A 19,170-nucleotide genomic window follows, 5' to 3' on the forward strand; every position below is an offset into this window, starting at 1 on the left:
TTAAAGCCACTCTCTTGTTTCTTTTCCTGATGTTGCTTTATTTTAATTCTGTGGACCTCTCCTGGTGATCGTTCAGATTAAAACTCAAAGACATTTTTAATAAGATCTTAATATGATCATGTTGATGACTGTTAACTGAAGTCTGGTTTCTTGACATTGGTTGACCCCGCTGGACAGAAATTGGCATACAGACTTACTTTAACTGTCTGCTTCTTAAACATACGTAAATCCAGATATTTACATACTCTGTATAAAAACACATACCCTGTTTTTTCCCCTACTGACATTAAATCAGACTAAACTCTTCCTGTTTTTGGTCTGTTATGCTGCTCAAAATTACTTCTAAATGCCAGAATAATGAGAGAGAATTAAAAATATTAATTATCTTCCAATTCAAAAGTTTACATGTTTGTTTGAATTGACTTTTTAACTGTTTGTCTTATAATGGTACCTGTGCAGACATCTACGAGTGGCTTTCCAGCACATGTCGATACAGGAATCATTTCTCTGTGGATATCTCTTACCAGCTCCAACAATAACAAATTACAAAAAAATCTATATGCTATAAAGTTTTGGACTTTTTGGAAATGCCACTATCCATTTTGATCGACAGCAACAATTGCTCCTTTAAGATCAATGCTTTTGTCTTTCCTACTAGACATTGTGTTCATGCACAACTGAATGCTTTAACAGACTTCCTAAACTCTAGTTTTTAGTCTCCAGTTTTCCACACTTGTTGACTTCAAAGCAGTTTGAGTATATCATAAAGATGACATAACTACATGTTGCATGTTAAAGCATGGCTTTAGAGCTCCATATAAGAGGAGTGAGTTGAAGTTGCGTTGCCCGGGGAGCTGTTGTGATTATTATGGAGCTAACAGGATTGATTTTTACTGGTCTTGTCTAGTTGGGACTCTTTGAAAGATGTGGTTGATTTGATTTCAGAACGCATTAGAAGCTTCATGCATAGGGCATCAGGAGGTATCATGTGTTATTTTCATATTGTACTAAAATAATTCACCCTGTTTGTCTGGTAACCCAATTGACAATTAAACTGGAATACACAGTCATATTTAGTGAACTATAATATTATGCAAAAGTTCATTTATTTCAGCAACTTCATCACTAAGAGAAACGTGCTGTGAAAGTTATACATGAAGTAGGATTTTGTGATCGCAGCAATACTTTCCTCTGGCAGTCCAAATTGTTTAAATGTTTTGATTTAGTAGATTTCTATATAAAGCCAATAAAAGAATATTACCTATTAATTTCCAAAAGCTCTTTACACAGTCATAAGGGGGTAATAGTCTAAGGGGCTGTGGTAACTTTAAGGCCTAAGCAGTGAGAACCACTATGAAAATATGGTTTGTGATGTTAAACTTTAGAACCGATTCGGATCGCAGCTCAAGCAATGACCAAATATTTATTAATTCAAATTAAGATATGAAGAAATAGTTTGGTCAGAATACATGGTTACTGGCAGGGGTGTCTGACTGGACCTGTAATGTATATTTGTACATTGTGGTTATAATAACTGTATATTGCATATGTTGATTCTTTGTTTTATGTACATTGTTATTGATATATGTTGATATGATAATCATATAATTTATTAAGGAATCAGGAAAGTGGGGGTGGGAGTTTCCAAGTCATTATTATTATTATCATTATTTGGATTCCATAGTACATTATACTTATTTTAGTTTAGTTTTATATCTGTTTTCTTACTGGCTTGGAATAAACCTTTAAATAAAAGAACAAAACAAAAGAATACATTATATAGATTATTTACACTACACACAGGCTGCTGTTTTCCAGCCCTTATTTCTGTTAATTATGATAATTTTCTACTTACTTCAAATGAAAATGCACCTATAAAGGTTAGAATATTACATCAGACCAATAAAAAACATGTTTAAATATAGAAATGTGGACTTAATGAAAAGTATGTTAAATACCTACTTAAAGGTTGTTATTTTCAAAAAGTACTTTAAATCTGACAAATGAGCCTCATCGGCATGCATATTCTAAATTATTGAATATGGGTGTGCTTGACTGATTTATAATACTGTCTAATGTCAGCAGAATAATTTTAGAACATGAAAAATGTCAAAGATTTTTAAGATAAGCAAGAATTTCTCAGACAAATGGATATCAACTGACTGGTCAAACTGTTTAGCCAAACAGATATAATGTAATTTAGAGATTGCAATGTGGCATGTGGGCAAAATACTGTATATCATAAGCAGGAGAGGCCAAACCATGACAGTCTGACATGATGTTGGAACTCCATTGGAAAATTTTGACCGTCTAATTTATTATAACAAGTTTTCAAACACATTTATATGTTTCTACCACCATGTCTCACAGTGGGGATGATGTGTTCAGGGTGATCTTTAGTTATTTTTTCCACCACGCTTAGTTTTTTGTACAAAGGCCCAACAATTAAATTGTGGTCTCATCTGAACACAGAACCTTCTAACACATGTGTGGCTCTGCAGCTGCAGCTCCTTCAGAGTTACTATGGAACTGCCATAATCTGCCTGTGTCTGGGGTTTTGAGTTTTTGTTCTGCTTACTTCTCTGCACTGCCATGTTCTTCACTTGCATTATTTCAGTTCATTCAGGTTTATTAGATTCATTCTGGTGTTTAGGTTTTTGTTTCTTTCCTGGATTCCTATGTTAGATTTTTAAGTTGGTATTTCCTTATAGATCTGGTTCCTCCTTGTTTATGTTTTGTTGGCAGTCTCATTGTTTACCTTCACTTCATTTGGATGTTTTCTGTTACCTCCCTCCACTCCCTTCTCATGTGTGTTATTTAGTCACCCTCCCTCAGTTACCTTCCCACCAGCTATTCCTGATTCTCTCCCTGATTAGCTCCCCGAGTTCATTGGCCCATTCTTCACCTCCCCCAACATTTATACTCTCTGGTTTTCTGTTCTCGCCACTGGATCCTACTGCTTGCTACCCGTCTGTTCCTTAGTATGGATCCTCCAAGCTTCTGTACCTTGCCTATATTCATCTCAGCAACTGTGTAAGTGGATACTTCATTGTATGATAAACTTGACAAGACTCACCATGTCGCCTCCTCGCTCCACTCTGCATCTTGGTCCTACAAACCTTCAGCATTTCCTGACATGAACTCCTGGCTGTTTCTTCTTGCCCAGTTTATTAGGTTAAATAAGCTGGAACAGCTGAAATTAAATTACACACAGGTGGACTCTATTAGTAAGATGATGCCTTCTGAAGGCAGTTGGTTGAACTGGGAAGAAGGGGCTGAATACAAATGTAGGTCACAGTTTTCACATTTTCTTCTTAAAAAAGGTTGAAAAACATTTTGCTTCCAATTGCACAATTATGCACTACTTTGTAGTCGTCTATCACAACAAATCTAAACAAAATACACAAAAGTTTAAATACTAGCGCGAGGTGCTATACAGGTGCTATATAACTTTGATCTAAAATTAAATGGAAAACTCGAAGATTGCCCACGTTTCCTAATATATTGAACACAGATTATAAAACCTTTGGATAAATGAAAATATTTTATTTCTACGTGGTTGAGACCAAACACTGACTCAGCATAATTTCTTATATTCAGACAAAATGGAAACTGCTCCCTAAAAGCAAATCAGGAAAAATAATTCACATTAAACATCCACCAAACAAAATTCTGAGTAATAAATATTTAACTTAATTTATTTTTTTCTCTGTCAGTGCTTGCAAAGACTATTTTTCACTAATTCTTTGATTACCTTCCTGTTCTATGTGTTTTACTTATCTTTGATGATGAACAAGGGAATTAAAAGTGAAACAAGCAGTTCAGCCTTTTTTGGGCTGGGATGATCTATTTTTCCAGAAGTGTTTTACAAAACCCTGCAGCCCCCTCCTGGCACTGCTTTTAAACGTTTACCATCAACATCACTATCAAAAAGCATTAAAAACTGGTTGATTAGTTTAGGAATATTCCATTATTTATTTCTGTCTACTGTTAATGAAATTAGATTTGATTCTTAGTGTTTTTGCCCATTTTTTGGAGGAACTAACTTGGTTTAAAGTAGTGCAGATTGTAAAACTTTACCTGCTCAGTTGTATGTAACTTTGCTGTTGAAGATGTTCAAAATACTATCATAGTACATATCTTTACTTAATTTTTACACAGTTATTGGCCCCAGCAATACTGGATCTATATTGAAGTGATTGAAGCAGTAGTTGCTCAGTAGATACAGCAAAAGTAAAAATAAGCACAGGTCACCCAAACACAAGAGGATCTTTATCACCTCAGCACGACAAGGTGAGTGCTTGGGAAATCAAAAGGAAACATCTCCAAACTCATGAGAGACATTCATGTTAATTTGATTAGATGCTCTTAGACAGTGATGCTGTTATGTGAACCTCAGCACGGAGTTAATAAGTTGTATAATTAGAGTCACAACTCTGGTTAACTGGAAACAGCTGATGTTTTCTCCATTGAGAACAGCGGCCTTACTGCTAAGGCCTGATGAAATGTAACCCAATAAAAATGTAAGGGGGGTCTGAGTGGGTCGGACTGCATGTGCTTCTTACCTGGTCATTTCAGGGGTCCAATTCAAGTGTGACAATATAATTCTTTTCTAATGGCCGAGTCCCTTTTAGGCCTTACTGCGATTCCTTGCAGTGCACATGAAATTAGATTAGATACTGTGAATGTCAGAGTTTTGAGATCATCATGGCTGTACTGTAAGTCTGTGAGAAAAAAGGCAGAAAATGACATTAAATAAATTTATGCAGTTGTGTGTAAAAATGCAAAGCATCAAAAATGAGCCCTGGTGGTGGTATTTTAAGACAGCAGCAGGTTCCTTGTCTGACCTATGATTAAGTTCTTTGACTGAGTAATCACATTTATGTGAAAAGAAGATAAAACTAACTTAGAAAAATCTATATGTAAATCTGGCTTGATAGGAGTAATGAGTTGCACATATTAGAATTAGACTTTTCTTTTATTTGGCTTTGAACCCAGAAGATTTCCATTCTTCAGTCGAGGATGTATTTTTGGTTTGTTGCCCAGAATTTTATCAGCTCTGTTCCATGTAAACACCTAACGGGTGGTGAGGAGGTTGTGTGACTTGTTTATTTGGCCGTTCACATGTGAACATCATGACTGAGAAGCCTAAAGAAGAAGAAACTCAGTTTATTGATTTAGGAAAAATCAAAACCAGCTGACTGAGAAGAGAAAATACAATTTAGATTTCTCATGGTTGCCGAGCTGAGCTTGGTGATGGAGGTAGAAACTATCAGGAATAAAACAATTGAAAAAAACCTAGGTTCACTTGCCTGGTTGAAAATTAAAACATATGGTGCGTTAGACATGTGGAGTAGAATATTTTTAATATTACTTCAAATGTAACAGTATAAATGAATAATACATTGAAGATTACAACTCTGACGTCGCAGTTTTACAATCTATGTCCTTTAGTTGCATTAAGTTCCTTTGATTTATGGAACGTTTTCCATTTGCCTCCAATGACATGACAGTTGTTAATTTATATGTTTGTTTCTAGAAGGGTGTTAATACAACTGGGTATTGTTTAAATTTGAAAAATATAGCAAATAATACAATCTAAATATCTCTCAGTTCCCTACCTGCGTCCTTGAAGAAAACTTCCTGAAACTGAATCTATGCTTTTGTTTCCATCTAGTGGTTGTATGTGTCATTTATTTTCCTGTTTTTTTCTACATGTTTGGTTCCTTGGTTTTGAACATTTGGCGCTTTAATTCAATTTTTTGAAGTTCTTATGTTAAAATGTGCTAAAAGATGTTTCTTGAGTGACGCACAAGCCAAGAAAATGCGTAAAGTTGACAAATTGTGATGCAAAAAAATAACAATGCTCTCAGAAGTGTAGCATGCATTTGTGTTTCTCTGCCTTTACTATCCCTAAAATAAAATCTAGTGCCACCAATTTCTGCCAGAAGATGAAATTTTTTCTCAACATAAATGCAGCCATTCAGTGAAGGCCTCAGGTTTGTTAGAGAACATTAATGAACAAACATCATGAAGACCAAATAACACAGCTGACATGTCAATGCCAAAGTGGTAAAATTTAAAGCAGAGTTAGGTAACAAAAACCACTTCCTAGGCTTTGAACAGCACACAGAGCACTTTCTTGATCAGTCGTCTAAAAATGAAAGAAAACTTCACAACCGCATATATATGTAGACATGGCCATCCACCTAAATTGACATGTCGGGCAGGGCCAGCATTAACTAGAGACAAGAGGTCCATGGTGACTTTGAAGGAGCTCCAAGTGCACATCCACACATGTAGAAGAAGGTTCTCTGGTCAGATGAGACCACAACTAAACTTTTTGGCCTACATGAAGAACACTATCTGTGGCAGAAACTAATATTGCACATAACTCTAAACATACCACTCCTCCAGTGAAACATGGTGGTGGCAGCATCATGCTGCAGAAATGTTTCACTTCAGGAAGGACAGGGAAGCTTATCAGAGTTGAGGAGAAGATGGTAGAAGCTAAGTACAGGGCAATCTTATAAAAAAATCTATTGGAGTCTACAAAAGACTTGAGACTTGGATGGAGGTTCACCTTCCAGCAGGACAACAACCCTAAACATACTGGCAGAGCAACAGTGGAATGGTTTCAATCAAAGCATATTTATGTGTGAGAATGGCCCAGTCAAAGTCTAGACCTAAATCCAACTTAGAATTTTTGACAAGCTATTTTACAAAGAAAAACAGACAAACATTTCACCCTCTAGATGTGCACAGCTGATATAGACTTACATTAGAAGACCTGCAGCTATAGGTGGTACCACAAATTATTGACATGGACTGAATAGAAATGCCCTCAGCGCATTCCAAATTTCATTTGTATAAAAAACATTGAAAATCATGTATCATTTTCTTTCCACGTCAAAACTATGTGGTCATGAAATGCCAGTAAAACAACATGAAGCTCATGAGGAGCAAATACTTTTGCTAGGCACTGTCTCTGGACCAGGTGAGTGGAACAGGAGACGAAACAGAAAGATTTGCTGCTTTTGCTGTGGTTTCATGGGGAATCCTCCACCAGCAGTGGTTTTCATTCATCTTACTCGTCTCTTTATAGGAACCAAGAGTCAGGCGAGCAACAACAGAGTGTGAATGGCTGCAGCTGAGTGACTCTGCAATAAAAATCCCCTTTGAGAAACAAGCGGAGTGTGACTCAGACTTAGAGGGCGGTGGAAATTACTAATCATGTGGATCCAAAAGGCTTTCTTTGGAAACAACTATATTACACTGCCTCCCACACACCCACTAAAACCTGGCTCTAGTTTTTCCCTTTTGGTTCATATTTAGCTTTTTATTTTCTTGCAGCTCTTTTGGACAGATTCATTTTGAGCAATGTGAGAGCTACAGTGCAATCAGGTTATATTTAAGTAAACCAAAGGCTTTTTGCACAAAAACATCAGTTTTATAACAACAAAACTTCATTACTTCTTATGTTTGAAAATTTAAAGTCATACCATTTAAGGCGATAATTTATCTGAAACCCTTCCCATTTTCTGTTCCTAAGATGCTTCTAGTGTCCAGGATCAAGCTCTTTTTTTTTTTACCTCCGAGTAAAACAGAACAGAAATGTATTTTTTAGGAAAAATTCATGTACTTTCACCTGAAAAGAAGAATGTAGAAGAATGTAACATCAGTCCTCTTTGTGATAAAATCCTTGAGAGGCCAAGCATCACTTTACTGTGTCTCCATGTGACACCAGAGGAATGCAGAAAGTTTTGTTTCTAAGGGCCATTCCTTTTAAACAGGTGTATCAGTGATGATGGTTAACATTTTGCTGGAGTCCTCCGAAGCTGTCCGAGCCATCACAACACTGACTGGACCTAACTCTTGCCTACATGACCAGGATTAATTTGGGAACATAAAGAAACAACTGCAAGTTATCTACAGAGAACTTACATCGATACAAGTAAGGGATACAAATATTCTGTCATTATAGTTATACTTGATTACTTCAAATACAGAAATGATTTTAAGGCCTCAAATCAGACCTTTACTGGACTCCTTAGAAATAAAACATTTTAAAACAAGAAAAACATGCATTTATTTATGAACAAAGAAAAAGCAAACTTCACTTCAGTCTGGTTTCATTGTAAATACTTCGATTCAAAGTATAATCGCTTCCTTCAAGATTACAAGCTACTCTTAGTTTGTCCTTTTTTTTTGCTCCGGAACCTGTTTAGTGAGTCTTTAAAAAGGTCCGGCGGGATCAAGAACATTCATCTAAGATGGTTTGATAGAGGAGATTCAAACCATATTGATTTTAAAAGCTCTCCAGTGTCACGTCTTGGTGAGATTACATGCTTGGCTGAGCCTGGGCCTGTTGGATGCTGTCACACGTTTAGCTCAAAAACAACTAAAAGCTTGCTTATTTCAACTAGTGAGACTTTTTTCACCTTGAGTTATGTCTAGGCTTGTTGGATATTATGAAGAAAACAAGTCTAGCTTTACCTTTGATCTACTTTTGTCTTGCGCCAGCATGAAGCAATATAGTTTATGCAATGTTTTTGAGTGCAACTGATAGCAACAGTATTTTACAGTGCGTTGCAAAAGTATTTTTCACATTTTGTCACATTACAGCTACAAATTTTATGTGACAGACCAACATAAAGCAGTGATTAATTGTGAAGTGAGAGGAAAAGGATATACGATTTGCCTTTGTTTTTACAAATAAAAATCCAACTTTACTCTGATACCCCCCAAATATCCAGCACAAAATATATATAGCAAGAAGAAAGCCATATTTGAAAAAACGAAAAATGCCACAGAAAGTTCTACTTTCAATTTGCCGTAAGATCTTTAGGAATCACAGCAAGAAAGTAGGAGCTTTGGTCAAATGAGTTCAAATTTAAGCTTTTTGATCTACACGCATTCTGTGTATGGCAGAAAACTAACACTGCATATCACCCTGAATACACTATTCCCACGATGAAACATGGTGGTGGCAGCATAATGCCGTGGGGATGCATTTTCTTCAGTACTAATAGAAAAGCCGCTCAAGCTGATGTTAATAAGATGGGTGCGTGGCGTGGCGTAGCAAAGAGCGTGCGACTCACATACAGAAGCTTATCTTTCCACTACACAATTTTGCATTATGTTGTGTTGGTCTATCACATACAAAAAACAAGGAAATGTATTGAAGTTTGTTTTTTAGGCACTTGTTGCCTTTTTTTTTCTCAAAAAAGTGAGTTAACAGGAAATAGGGTGGAGGACATACAGCGACCATGAACAGAACAGGACTTGAACCCTCAGCAGCCTGTGTCAAGGACTAAGGCTTCCATACATGGGTCTCATGCTTTGCCCCTGCACCACCACCACTGTATTGACATTTTTGATTGTAATGTGATAAAATGTGGAAAAGGTCAAGGGGTGTGAATACTTTTCCAAGGAACTGTATTTTTTTTTACTTCTACAATCAACAGTTCGAGCAAAAGGAGGTGATTCGAGTTGATCTGCAGCAGTTGCTTCACTAAAAATCTGCTCAGGCCACTTGAATGCTTCTACCTTTATTTGTCATCTTTGTTGGGTTTTAACTTCTGAAAATAAACCCATGTCTCCCCTAAAAACTGTCTCAATTCTTGCTTATGTTTGCTATTTGAATTTGGCTTCTTCAGCTTCCCCTCTGATATCCTATCTGGCCCCCCCACTAATAAAAAGCAGTTAGTATTTGTTTTGTCCTTTTTTGTGTTGTACAGCTCCAGTTAACATTTTAAACAACAGATCCTTTTACATAAAAATAAACGTATATACTTAAGAGCCTATTAAAAGGCTTGGTGTTTAAGATGAAGAAACACGTATTTCAAAATCTTCTCACAACAAAGTTTCATCTTCACAGCTACTGTCTTCAGCTCTGTCACATGTCAATCTTTCAGCTCCTATCAGTGTGGTCTTTGGCCATGTCAAAAACTGTGAAAAATGCTTTTAGAATCTACTTCCTGTTTAGTAGCAGCTCTGACAGATACAGTGGAACATTTATCAGCTAAAATAGGGTTTTATTTCTCTGGCAGCTTTTGCAGATTTCATGGCATTATGAAAAAGAAAATCCCCACAAGTCTCATAAAAAAAAAATAAAAAAAAGATCTACTATATTATTACTTTTTCGCATTTTTCAACAACAAATCTCAAGTTGTTTTGTTGGGGTTTTGTGTAAAAGACTGTCACAAAGTTGTGCACAATGTAAAATAAGAGGAAATCTGTACTTGGTTTTCTTTTTTAAATAAAGATCTGAGAAGCTTGGTGTGCGTTGTGATCAGCCACCTTTACTCTGATACCATAAAATAAAATTCAGGGCAACTAGTTGCCTTCTGAAGACACTTTGTGTAGTTTAAGCTCAGTATTAACAAATCTGTTCTGTGAAGGCCTCAGAGGTTAGTTGGAAAACAGAGAACAAACTTCATCACGAAGACCAAGGAACACATCAGAAAGGTTAGAGATAAAGTTGTAGCGGTGTTTAAAGCAGGCTCAGGCTACAGATAAACATCTCAGTGTAAGAACATCTCACAGAACACTGTTCAATCCATCCTCTGAAAATGAGTATGGCATGAGTGCAAACCAACTAAAATATGGTAGTTCACCTAAACTGACAGGCACATAGCTCCTTCTCTGGGTAACGCTCTAAGAGGACCATGGTAACTCTAGAGGAGCTGCAGAGATCCTCAGCTCACGAGGGTGAATCTGTCCACAGGACAAATATCTGTAAACTACTTCACAAATATTATCTTTTTGAAAGAGTGGCCAAAAAGAGACAAATAAAAAGGCATAAGAAGTCTCAATTAAAGTTTTCCAAGAGCCATTTAGGGGACACAGCAAAAATGTAAAAAAAAAGGTTAGATAAGACCCAATTATAACCTTTGTTCCTACACAAAATGCTATACACTGTGGATAAGTAACAACGTCAGCCTGAGCACACCACTCCCACCATTGCAATATGGTGGTGGCAGTGTCATGCTGTGGGGATGCTTTTTTCCAGCAGGGAAGAGAAGCTGATCAGAGATCATGAGTAGGTAGATGAAGCTAAATGCAGCCCAGACTTTGTGTCTCTGCATCATAAATCCTGAAAAATGTAATTAGTGCATTAGCTGGACCTTGTAGAACGCGATGTCATGGTGAGGAGGTAATTGATTCAACAACACACCTAAAAGTAGCAGGACACCAGCCCCAACCAGTAGAGATGTAAAAGATATGGGACAGATTGGAGAGGTCTTGACTCAGGGGACAAGTGTAGAGACAAGGCACAAGTTTCAGATTTTTATTTGTAAAGAATTTTGAAAACCATGTATGTTTTTCCTTTCCTTTCACTTCACATAATACATCAATAAAACATTTTGAAGTTATAACATGACGAAAATGTTTAGGCTGCATGGAAGCTTTTGTGAGCCTCTGTAGGAAGCACAACTGTGTTTAACATGTTCCTGCTCCTAGATGAATTGATCTAACCTCCCTCCTGCTGTTTCTTTTAGATATGAGAGACAGACTGGCAAACCTGCATAAGGTCCAGACTGATTCTGAAGGTTTTAGCACTGTGGAGCTTAACTGCCTCTCGGAACATGAAGCAGACTCTAACCAGGATCTAGACGGGATCCTGAAGGAGGCCCAGCATGTACGCCTGGAAATCCAGCAGATCCAGAACGACATTGGTGAGCTAAAGGAAGTGAACCACCAGTCATTAAACAAGACCTCATTTCCGGATGCCACAAAGCGGGACTCCAATGCAATCGGGGTGGACATTAAGCGCAGAGGAGAAGCAGTGTTGAAGCAGTTGCACATGATGAATGATCTCCGAGGTGAGCTGGAGGCCCAGCGTGGCTCCTCTGACCCCACAGCTCGCATAGCTCGAACACAGTACCACTATCTTAGCAATGCTCTGCGGGAGGTGATGTTCAGCTACAATGACGCCGAGATCACCCACAGGGAGGCTTGTAAACGTCACATCCAGAGGCAGATGGAGGTGGTGGGGGAGGAGGTCAGCCAGAAGGAGCTTGAGGAGATGATGGAGGGTGAGGAGCTGTGTGTGTTCAGTGTCCACGTAACGGGGCAAACCGCCCGCTCCGCCCTCATGAACATTGAGAACAGACACCGGGAGCTGCAGGAGCTGGAGAAGAGAAGCGAGGGGATCCATGAGCTCTTCATGGACATGGCCGTGCTTGTTGAGGAACAGGGGGCAGAAGTGGAAAACATTGAGAGAAACATCCAGAACACTGAGGTGACCATTCAGGAGAGCACGTTCCAGCTGGAAAGAGCCGCTGCTTCAGATAAAAACAATCCTTTCAAGAAGATGTTTTGTGGCTGTTTTCCGTGTTATTACTCATAACATGGATTCAGCATTTTATGATATAAAAATAATTCATCTGATTATGTTGGTGCTTAAACACACAGAAAAGATAAGCAGCCTATTAAAAAACCCACACACTGTCAGGAAACAATCACTGGAAAGGGCTTAAAGCTGGACTGATCAAACTGGATAATTATAGATATATAAAAATATATTATAAATGAAGTGTACGTCTCTTACGGTTTTTACACTATTGGGGAAAGCTTGGATGTGAATGTCATAGCTTCGTAAGCTTCTGATAATTAATACCTGTTACATTCACCTGTTTAAACAAATACACGCAGCATGAGAATGTCCGACCATCAAACAGGAACCAGACGAATTTGGTGTCCCAGAGATTAATGAATTTTGATGTAAAATGGGCATGTCAATCCCAGCGCCAAAGCAAAAGACCTTGTAAAGATGCTGATATGAGTATGATGCATATGTGTAAGTCACAGGGGCTGAAAGGCCACTCAGTAAGGAAGAATTACTCCAGAAGCAACAAAATCCGAAAGATCACAGTTTGCAAATGCACTCAGGGATAAAGACCTTAATGTTTGGAGATATGTCCTCTGGTGTCTTGAAACAAAAACTGAAGTATCTGGCATAATGACCATTGTTACATTTGGAAAAAAAAGAAGGGAGCTCGCAAGCCTGAAAACACCTTCCTAACTGTGAAGTACAGGGGTGTCAGCATCATGTTGTGAGGGTGTTTTGCTGGAGGAGGGACTGATGCACTACACAAAAAAAGATGGAATCATGAGGAAAAAACATTAAGTGGAAATATTGAAACAACATCTCAAGACATCAGCAAAGACAAAGAAGCTCAGTCACAAATGGGTCTTCCAAATGAACAATGTCTCTAAGCGTACTGCTACACTAGTTACAAAGTGGCTTAAGGACAACAAAGGCCATAGAGTGGTAATGACAAGTCTCAGTGCCATAGAAGATTGGTTGGCAAGGCTGTAAACGTGTGCAAGCAAAGAGGTCCAAGATTACCACAGTTCTGTTAGAAGGAATGGGACAAAATTTAAAAGGCAATTCTAACAAATACTAAAGAAATGTGTGTATACTTCCGAATCTGAAGAAAACATTTTATTACTGAAGGACAAAGATGCACTCTCTGTAAATATAGATATTTTTAGTTGGAAAGTTTAGCTTTTTGATGTTTGAATCAGAAGTCCTTAAAATCTGTAAAGAAAAGATTTATACTTGATTGATCTAGTCACTCTTTTTCATTTTGTGCTGCTTTATATTTTCAAACCTTTGGCACAATTTGCTATTATTTATATGTACACATCTGTAGTATGTTAAAATAAAAAAAATGTGACTGGCTGAATAGGTAAATAAAAAAGAACATCAAAACGCTGTCTCCAATGCCCTGCTAAACCTAAAATAACTCTGAGTGACTTCCTGATTATTTACTGCAGTCATATAAGCACAATTCCTTGCAGCAGCTGATGAGCAGATTAGAGAAATAACTTTAAATCCTCAGTTGCACAAAATGTCTCTGAGATGGCTACTAATTGATGCCTAGTAGGTGTGTCAGGCAGCTCCTTTCCATTCACAAAAGGTACAAACAACTGAAACCGCAAAGATACATAATGGTGAAAGGGTGAAATGACAAGAAACTTTGGTGTTCAGGATGTATTTCTTTTGACCCTCCATACAGATGTTGTGATTTGGGTTCTGAGGTCAATCTGCCAATTCATGGCCACCTTTTACACCAATGCATCACCACTTTGTCCCTTCCTTCCTCCATTTCAACAAACCATTTGATACCCATGTGCTTACATCATTGTGTATCACTTTATATTCTTTGTAGTTAAGTATTTTTCATTAATTACAGTTTAAAATCTTACATATAATGTAATTTAATTCAAACGTATCCTATTTGCATTGATACAAAGCACAGTTGTTAGCAGTGTCACCTTGCAGCAAGAAGGATTCAGGCATGGGGTCTTTCTGCGTGGAGTTTGGCATCTTCTCTCCGGGTACTCCTGCTGTGGCTTTAAACCATCCAAAATAACAGGCCGCGATGACACTGTTTGCAACGACGTTTTGGTCAATTTTTTTTTAACATTCTACCGACATTTACATTAATTTGGTCACATATTAATTTGTTTGTGAATTGTTTTTATGTAAAACACAGAAGATTCCTTCAATCTAGCAAGAACACGTCATGTAGTTTGTGGACTGCAGCTGCCAGCCCTGTTAAACGACTCATGGATCTTGTTCCTGGACTCAGGGCGGTGAAGATGTTTATATGAAGCGATCAAGAGGCGTGATCTTCCGCATTAGTTCACACTGCAGTGTTGTGGGACCTCCTCACTTAGTTCGCTACATGCTGCATGTTGAAATTCATATTTGTAGCCGGAGAGAAAAAGAGGAAATGAGTCTTGCATCGCTCGCTTCTTGTGCTTCTGTGAGTTTAACATTGTAGGACCGCTGGAGGATAACGCTTCGAGGTATGCTCAGTCTTTTAAATATTGTTTATTGTTATTATTTTTATTATTATTTACTACCTCCTTTGGGTCGGTTCCCTGAGTGATGGTGTGATTCAGGCTCATGTCTCTGCCAGTTTTTCTCCATCCGTCGGACCAAAACATGCTTTCTGGTGTCGGGTCTAACTTTTTGACTGCTCATTTTATCTCGCTAAACGCGTGTAGAAGATTCTCTGTAAACGTTTGAATGAGACTGAGACGAGTGGCTAAGAATATCTGCGCATCATCACATCTGAAGAAGTAACTCACTGATTTCCTTCCTACAAAACCTTAAAAAGCACTTCAGAAGTTTTGATGGGAGTTTTCTAAAAATGGAGTTTACCCAGAATAGCCGCACAGTTTTATAGAAGTGTTCTTCTAGGCCAGTTTATCTTAAAAATTATAAGAAGGTTCAAGTTGAAACGGGGTGTAAAATACCATAATTGTTGAATAATTAAAAAGTTTTGTTAAAAATAGTGAAATGATGCCAGATATGAAAACTAATGCAAAGCAGTAGTCTCCAAGGTTGAGGTCAACAAGTGTGTGTCTTTAGAAATGTCATAAATGTTAGAGTAGATTAAAAGCAATATATGGCTGTTGATGCCGCTGGGCTCCACTACTATGAAATTATTTTACCATGATTTAATAGTGTAAATGACTCCTAAAATAGTTTTCAGCTATTTCATAATTACGTAATGAAACAGAAGAGCCAGTTGGGTGGCTCTGCTGCTTAGTGTAGCTAAAGGCTGCTGATCATTGGAACATTGATAATAATAGAATAAGGACGCATAGAGGGGTCGTGGTGCTCAATTTGTCTTGTATTCAACCTAAAATGAAACCCAAAACTGCTCTACTGTTTGCAGTTGTTGAAACAGGGACTGCATGCCACTTTACTGACCTACATTTAACAATTGTGGCCTGGTTTGTGTTTGAATTTGATGTGTTATTAGATAATTCATGACAGAGGAAGGAAAAACAAAAATGCCTTCCGCTGCAGACATTTTAAGGTTTTATTAATAGATCTGTGGTATTAGAGTGGCTTCTGTTTTATGATTTAATATCTGAAAAAAGGCTAGTTTACTTTAAAATGTTTAATGCATTATTCCTTTATAGATGTTGATTATGCTTCTTGCTCCACCTGCAGGTAAAATGAAAGACCGACTGTGTGAGCTGCAGACCTTGCCCGCTAGCCCCTCAGAGGAGAGAAGTGGCCCCAATGGGAACCAGACCCACAGCACCGAGGATGAGGAACCTTCGGAGCAGGAGGCCATCGTCTTTCAGGGCGAGGATGTGATGGAGAGCATCTACAAAGAGGCCCAAACGATGAGGAAGGAAATGCTGCTCCTCAAGTTGGATGTGAAGCGTCTGGGGAAGCAGAACTCTCGCTTCCTCACATCTGTGAGGAGGTTAAGCAGCATCAAGAGAGACTCTAATGCGCTCGGCAAGGACATCAAGGCACGGGGGGAGGCCATTTATGCACGGCTGGAGAAGCTGGGGAAGCTGAGCAAGGAGCAGGAAGAAGAACATGGGCCTACTTCAGCTGTGGCCCGTATGGTGCGCTCGCAGTATGTGTCCCTGACCAGCGCCTTCCATGAAGCCATATCTGAGTACAATGAGGCTGAAATGGTCCAGCGGGAGAACTGTAAAACCCGTATTCAGAGGCAAGCAGAGATCATGGGCCAGGAGGTGAGCAGGGAGCAGATAGACGAGATGATCGAGACAGGAAAGTGGAACATCTTCTCTGATAATCTCCTTCTGGAGGGGAGGACTGCCAGATCGGCTCTAAACGAGATAGAGAACAGGCACAAGGAGCTGCTGGAGCTGGAGAGTCGCATCAAAGACATCCACGAACTCTTCTTCCAGCTGGCCTTGCTGGTGGAGGAGCAGGGCACCATGCTGGACAACATAGAAGCAAATGTTGGTGCAACTCAGAACTATGTCGCCAAGGCTGGAGTTCAGATTAAGCAGGCCAAAATATACAAGAAAAACAATCCATGCAAGAAACTTTTCTGCTGGTGCTTCCCTTGCTGCAAATGAGAATACTTCCTCAAAATAATTATCTTTCCTGCATCTCCAGGGCTGGCCCAAAGCATAAGCAAACTCAAGTTGCAGCTCATGGCACCCCCCAAGTGAGCTTCAATTCCCCTTCAGAATTCAGTTTTCAAAACTTCTAATTTGTTGTTACATTTATCAAGGGCAAGCCTAATTTTAAGTTTGATTTAAGGTTTGTCAATTGCAAATTAGAAAACAATTTAATTTCCAAATTTTAAATTAAAGAAAAACAGTCCTTGCTAGAAACTTTTCTGTTGTTGATTCCCTTGCTGTAAATCAGGCTTGAGCTTTTTAAATGATTAATAATATAACATTTACATTTATTTTGGATTTAAATGAACTATAAAAAGTAAAAGTTGTAATCATACAAACGAAAAATATTTTCATGATTTAATGTCACTAGCTTTATAATAATCTATTTTTCATGCACACAATAACAGCAAACTAATCAGTAAATCCCAGGCTCTACTGAGTCTACAGTGAACAGCTGTCATCAGAAAAGGACTGCCAAACCAAATGAATGAGTCAGAGTCTTCTCAATAATGTTACAATTTGTTTTTTAATAAATATTCTGAACTGAAATTGGGGCCGTGAAACAACTTCTACCCAGGGCCCCATAAAATCTTGGGCCGGCCCTGTGTATTTAATTCAAAATGTTGCCCTGCAGCAGCGGTTTCCAACACCAGTCCTCTGACATCGTTATTTCTTTTACAATGTTCATTTAAGAAGAAGGAAGAGTCATTTCAAACCACACACGTGCAAACGCAGTCTATGCAATTTGGTTGTTACATTTCCTCATTGTTACTTTGAATATACTTTAAATAATGCCTATGCATCTGCTGTAAAGCCATAAAAACTGAAATGTAAGACCTTTCAGCTATCTGCCTTGACTATCGGCTTTGTAATTTCTGCTGTGTAAAATATTTAAATGTGATTTTAAGTGTAAATAAATGCCTTGGAGTGGCTAGTTTTCACAGACCAAGAATGAAAGTAGAACTAAATGTTGCTCAGGTTCATGCTGTGGCTGCTGTTGTTCAACAGGTCTTTAGAAATACATTAAGGCCTGTAATTAGGGGAAGGTATGTTTACTTGCCTTATGAAACTGTAGTCTGGCCAGCCTAATTTATCAGCACGCCTTTTGTTGCCTTGCGCTACTGAGAACTTCCAAGCTATCTCCACCAGTTTCAGATGAAATGGCATAATCATAAATCAATAGTATACAACAAAAGCCAGCCACATAATGGGTCAGCTTTTCTCATGACCTGAATCACTATGAACATGTCTATTTGCTGAGGCTGAGCCACAATAGTAGAAAGGAGAGCGGGTCAGAGGGCTTTCTGTTAGTGCAGCAGGCTTTCTGGGCGTATGAGAGTGAGATAACAATGTGTGACACGCCATCACCCACAGGAGGTCCCAGTTGTCAGCTGGTAACATGAAGGTGAGTCAGATCTCCATGGTGTCGTGGGCGTTTTCAAAGTGAAATGTCTCTGCTCAATGTTGAAATGAGTTTCAAGTCTGCAGTGGTTGCACTTCCTCGATCAGCAACATCGTTGTGGTCTAAATGTCCGGGTTGGGTGGTGGGGGTTACAGGCAGCATGCCCAGCTTTATTAGAACAGTTGCACCACGACTATGAAGTTACCCAACATCCTCACATGGCTCCTTGTATTTTTCTTGATGTGGTTGGCTGTAGGTACCAGGATGATAAGCGGTTAAGTTGTCGGATTTTTGGACGAAAATCCTCGAGGTGCTGCTTTACAGTTACATGTAGACTTATTGCCTTTACATGTAGAAAGGTGGGAAACTCAAGTAGTTCCTTTAAATGATTTCCATATATTTAGCTAAGCCTTTTCATAAAGGCTTGAATGTTATGGATGAATGTGTAAAAGTGTAGATCTTCCACTGCTTACAAAGTTTATTTATATCAGTAATCCTGCAATACTAAAGCATCTGGCATTAACACATACTTTTAAAAGAACCATCTTTTAAATCAGCTGTTACACTGACTCATCAGCAGCCACATATAAACATCTTCAAAGATAGAAATGAATTAACTGTGTGGATTTGGTGCCATCTAGCTGTAACTATGCGCTCTTAAGTTTTGACACTACCTTGGCTGTATTGTTTTCCGCATTATGTGGTGTGAGAACATCAAACTTCATTGTATTTTGTGGTAGACTGTAACAAAGTGCAAAGTTGGAAAGTGAAAGGAGAATGATGCAGTATTTTCAAAATTATTTACAAACAGACATCTGAAAAGTGTGGCATGCATTTGTATT

The 19,170-nt window shown here is 38.4% G+C and overlaps 2 protein-coding genes across 2 annotated transcripts; both read left to right on the forward strand.

Moving 5' to 3' along the window:
- The first annotated feature begins 11,506 nt into the window (after window positions 1-11,506).
- LOC124856059 (syntaxin-11-like) lies at window positions 11,507-12,662 on the forward strand. Its single transcript, XM_047346260.1, has one exon. It carries the CDS (start codon window positions 11,507-11,509, stop codon window positions 12,353-12,355), a length of 849 nt encoding a protein of 282 aa, XP_047202216.1. The 3' UTR covers window positions 12,356-12,662.
- A 1,844-nt stretch (window positions 12,663-14,506) lies between these two features.
- stx11a (syntaxin 11a) lies at window positions 14,507-17,886 on the forward strand. The gene is made up of 2 exons (XM_047345656.1): window positions 14,507-14,826; window positions 15,986-17,886. The coding sequence occupies exon 2, from the start codon at window positions 15,991-15,993 to the stop codon at window positions 16,876-16,878; it is 888 nt and encodes a 295-aa protein (XP_047201612.1). The 5' UTR covers window positions 14,507-14,826; window positions 15,986-15,990; the 3' UTR covers window positions 16,879-17,886.
- The last annotated feature ends 1,284 nt before the right edge of the window (window positions 17,887-19,170 follow it).

Source organism: Girardinichthys multiradiatus, chromosome 19 (genome assembly GCF_021462225.1).
Source record: "Girardinichthys multiradiatus isolate DD_20200921_A chromosome 19, DD_fGirMul_XY1, whole genome shotgun sequence".
Taxonomy (NCBI): Eukaryota; Metazoa; Chordata; class Actinopteri; order Cyprinodontiformes; family Goodeidae; genus Girardinichthys; species Girardinichthys multiradiatus.